This window comes from Austrofundulus limnaeus, unplaced genomic scaffold (genome assembly GCF_001266775.1).
Source record: "Austrofundulus limnaeus strain Quisiro unplaced genomic scaffold, Austrofundulus_limnaeus-1.0 Scaffold178, whole genome shotgun sequence".
Classification (NCBI taxonomy): Eukaryota; Metazoa; Chordata; class Actinopteri; order Cyprinodontiformes; family Rivulidae; genus Austrofundulus; species Austrofundulus limnaeus.
Genome location: NW_013952580.1, coordinates 1034865 through 1036875, shown reverse-complemented (window position 1 = coordinate 1036875; position 2011 = coordinate 1034865). Strand labels below are relative to the sequence as shown.

General features: G+C 36.0%; 1 protein-coding gene across 2 annotated transcripts in view; it reads right to left on the bottom strand.

The window, feature by feature from the left end:
- Positions 1-2011, bottom strand: part of opn5 (opsin 5) — a 105892-nt gene that overhangs the window by 75230 nt on the left and 28651 nt on the right. For both annotated transcript variants that reach the window (XM_014017899.1, XM_014017898.1), the window contains one exon: positions 651-791. In XM_014017899.1, coding sequence (XP_013873353.1) covers positions 651-777 — 127 coding nt within the window. In that variant the 5' untranslated portion in view covers positions 778-791. The remainder of the gene's footprint in view (positions 1-650; positions 792-2011) is intronic.

Sequence of the window (2011 nt, the reverse complement as noted above, 5' to 3'; positions counted from 1 at the left end):
TCATGTGTTCAATACTTTTTCCCTGTGCCATTCCACATTATTACAAATAACTTCATTTCTGGACATTTATGGTATGTATGGATCACTTGGGTTGTTACCGACATCTGGTGAAAATTTCATGTCATTAGCAGCTCCAGTAATATATTTACTGAGAAAAAAGGTGACGTGTTTAATACTTATTTTACCCGCTGTATATGACACACATGACTCTTAGTTTTATGTGACGGAAAGGAGCTTCTACTGTAAATACGTTAGCAAAAACCTATAATGAAACGTTCCCAGACTGCTTATAGATTTATCTCTTGAGCAAATACATATTTTTTTACATATCACAACATCGGCAATTTTCTCAGCTTTAATTGAAGCCATATTTTATAGAAATTGGATAAGAAATTAGGGTGCAATGAATATTTTTGTGACAGATTGACGTGCATCCCACATTGGAACTCTACTGTTTTGTTGACATAACTCAATGCATAGCAATGGCTCCTGTGACGGCGCGTCACTAGCTATAAGGGCTATAGGTGATGTCAATCCAGTAATATAGATCAATGTGCTGAACAAAATCACATTCAGTAAACATTTTCTAGAAAATTTGTATTCAGTCTGTGGTATAACAACTGTGAAGAAGTTTATCTGAGTAGACTGACCGATGATACAGATGTAAAAGGCTGCGACAAAGTCCGCCTCTCTGGAGAGTCTTGAAGCAAACGGGTCACCACGCAGAAGGTAATGGGGGATGTTTGAGGGGTATGTGGTGTTTTCCATCACTAACATCAGTGGGAAATATCCTGTGAAATGAAAAAAAAAAGACTTTAAGAACAAAAAGACAACAAAAAAAGAAAAAAACACAAGCTAACAAAAAAAGGCTAATGGGGCACTGATGAAAATGGCATGATCCTGGTCCTCAAGGGCCATTATCCTGCATGTTTTACTTGTTTCTCCATTGAAATGTTATCTATAGAGTTTAAGAGGTTTGATTTCTTTAGTTCTGTTTTGTCAAATGTTTGTTGAAAAGTTGTTTTTCATTGGGAATATAAGAGTATAAAGTATGTTGGTTATTAATGTTCTTATTCTAAACAAATGTAGGAGTTATTTAATAGTGAATAAAAGTGAGAAAAAAAACATTTTAAAAGTTGATGTTTTAGATTTTGTAACATTGTGGGTTTGCCATACATCTTCAAATCCTTTTTTGTGCCTTATTACCTTTCAGTTCTTATAGTTTTGACATTTTTGGGGATTTTTGTTTATTTATTTTTTATTTTTTTTACCTCAGCATGGGTTGAAAAGAAAAGCACTTTCAGGTCTGATCTGATCTCCATCTAGAACTAAACTATGAGATCACAAGACTGGCAGACATCATTCCTTCAGGTCATGTGTCTAATTTAAGCAAAGTAAAAACACTCAGTGTTCATTGGTTATTTAGATAAATCTTTAAGTCCACAAAATCCTTTAGTTAGGCCTATTTGTGCTTTCTTATTTACATTGAAAACTGTATGTTTTCTGTGTGTAAAAAGATGTTACACTCAGAACATTATGGCCTTATTAAACAGTTCAGTGTTGGGGAGTCATTTTCAGTTATTGAAAATGTTACTAAAATGGATGAATTCATGATAAATTTCAGTTTTTTTTCCCTTTTTTTTGTTTGTTTTTTGAGGAGTGGGGCATCACCAGCAGCAGGCAAAAGCACTAAAAAGAGCACAGCTGTATGTGTCAGTTGTTTTTTAAACTAGGGGTCAACCGATACATTGGCCGGCCGATATTTTTGGCCGATATTTGCGTTTTTTCCTTGTATCGGTATCGGCCGATACACTGTCCGTTCGGCCGATCCGTTCTTTGGGTCACGCGAGCGCATGTGTCCGCCCCTTCCCCCGGGGAGAGCGCAGCAGCTAATGTTGTGAGACAGAGTGCTAACAACAACAAGGGTGAGTTATGAATAGGGCTGGGCGATATGAACCAAAAATAATATCTCGATATTTTTTAAGTTGAATGGCGATATACGATATATATC